The sequence below is a fragment of the Geospiza fortis genome, unplaced genomic scaffold (assembly GCF_000277835.1).
Source record: "Geospiza fortis unplaced genomic scaffold, GeoFor_1.0 scaffold53, whole genome shotgun sequence".
NCBI classification, from domain to species: Eukaryota; Metazoa; Chordata; class Aves; order Passeriformes; family Thraupidae; genus Geospiza; species Geospiza fortis.
In genome coordinates this window covers 10,705,432-10,707,099 of record NW_005054305.1, presented here as the reverse complement: position 1 = coordinate 10,707,099, position 1,668 = coordinate 10,705,432, and the positions used below count along the sequence as shown (strand labels likewise).

Genomic DNA, 1,668 nt, shown 5'->3' with positions numbered 1-1,668 from the left:
GGATTTTATCTGGAAATAAAGTTTACTAAGAACATTCATAAAAGCTCTAAGTAAATAGCGCAGCAAGGGTGCTGATTGGGAACCATCTGGATTACTGGAAAACTAAGTGCTTCAGCATGATCACTGTGAGGTCATGTATTTAAGAGTGATGAATTTAAAACACTTATAGATGGAACACTTCCTCAGGAAGTAGCTGGAATAGCTGGTAACAGAATAAACATGGGTATGAGTTCAAAAATAGTATATATGTAATTGTTAAATGGTTCCAAAACAAACCACCAGAACAAAATGATGTTTTCATTGCAGGGAGCAAGAGACCAGAGAAATGTATCATCAAAACAGATTTTTCACGTACTGATCTCCATTGGCAAAAGACATTGCTGTATTTCAGGAAACAGCAAAAGGATGACAACTTCTTTATCCACATTTTTTGGAGCTGCTTTATACAGCCTCCAGTACTTTCAAAAAAGATATTAGTAAATTAGAGATTTCAAAGAGTAGAAATATTCCAAGTTTAGGCAAACAAGCCTAAACAATGGAATAGCTGTCATATAAAAGTTAACTGCATCTCATGAGGTTTAAGGACCAAATGAAGACATCTAAAGCAACTGGCAGGGAAAAAAATACACATTTAAGTGTATATTTCAGTATGACAGCTGAAAATAAGCTCATCTTACAATATCAAGCAAACTTTCTTGAATAACTGTAGTAATAACTAAGCTTCCAGAGGTGCAATAGTTATGTTAACATTACACGTGTCTATGATTCCTGAACAGAACTCCAAATTAGAATTTAATTATTAATTTTAAAAGATAGTTACAGTGATCATACCATTTTAATACATGTTTCTCATGTTCTCCAGTGAAGTTTCAAGTTTCTCAAGTTACTCCAGTGAAGTAACTTGAAACAGACATATTTTTCAGCAAAACACTTGGTTTGGGACTAACAATTACCACTGTCCCGGCCAAATCAAAGACAATGCTCAGTAAGAAATATCCCTCCAATGCCCAAACTGAACAGATAATGGAACTTCCATAAATAAAATTAATTGACGTTCTTAAATTTAAGCATGAATACAACGAGCGCTTTTACTTAAAATTCTGCTCTCACACCTCCACTTGACCGATTCACACTGGTCTGGACCAGACCTCTGGGACCATCGAGTCCAACCTGTGCCCGAACACCAGCACGTCTAACTCGGCCATGGCACATCCAGCCCTTCCTAAACACCTCCAGGAGCAGCGCCCACCATCTCCCCGGGCAGCCCATTCCAATGGCTAATCACCCATTCTGTGAATAAATAAATCCCTACTAAATTCCAACATAAACCTCCCCTGGCACAACTTAAGACCATGTCCTCTCGTCCTGTCGCTTTCAGTAACGAAAGAAGATAAAAAGCTCAGACGGGAACGGGCTCGTATCACTGGAAGCGATGAAGCCTCGCCCGTGTGCCAAACCTCGGCCCTCCCCCCAGCAGAACGCCGGAATCTCCCGGAAAAAGCAAGCGGGAGCCCGAGATGCCCGCGGGAACCGAGCGGGAAGGGCCAAGCCCGAGGAGGGGGCACAGGAGGTGCCGGCCCCATGTCCTGCTCCGCTCGCCATGAGCCGAGACTGCAGGGCCACCATCCATCCATCGATGCCCGCAGGAAGCGGAGCCGGCACGGCTTG

General features: G+C 42.6%; 1 protein-coding gene across 1 annotated transcript in view; it reads left to right on the top strand.

Moving 5' to 3' along the window:
* Window positions 1–1,432: 1,432 nt before the first annotated feature.
* The window catches only part of RPS20 (ribosomal protein S20), a 3,165-nt gene continuing 2,929 nt past the window's right edge, over window positions 1,433–1,668 (top strand). The window contains exon 1 of the mRNA XM_005418388.1: window positions 1,433–1,570. Coding sequence (XP_005418445.1) covers window positions 1,433–1,570 — 138 coding nt within the window. The remainder of the gene's footprint in view (window positions 1,571–1,668) is intronic.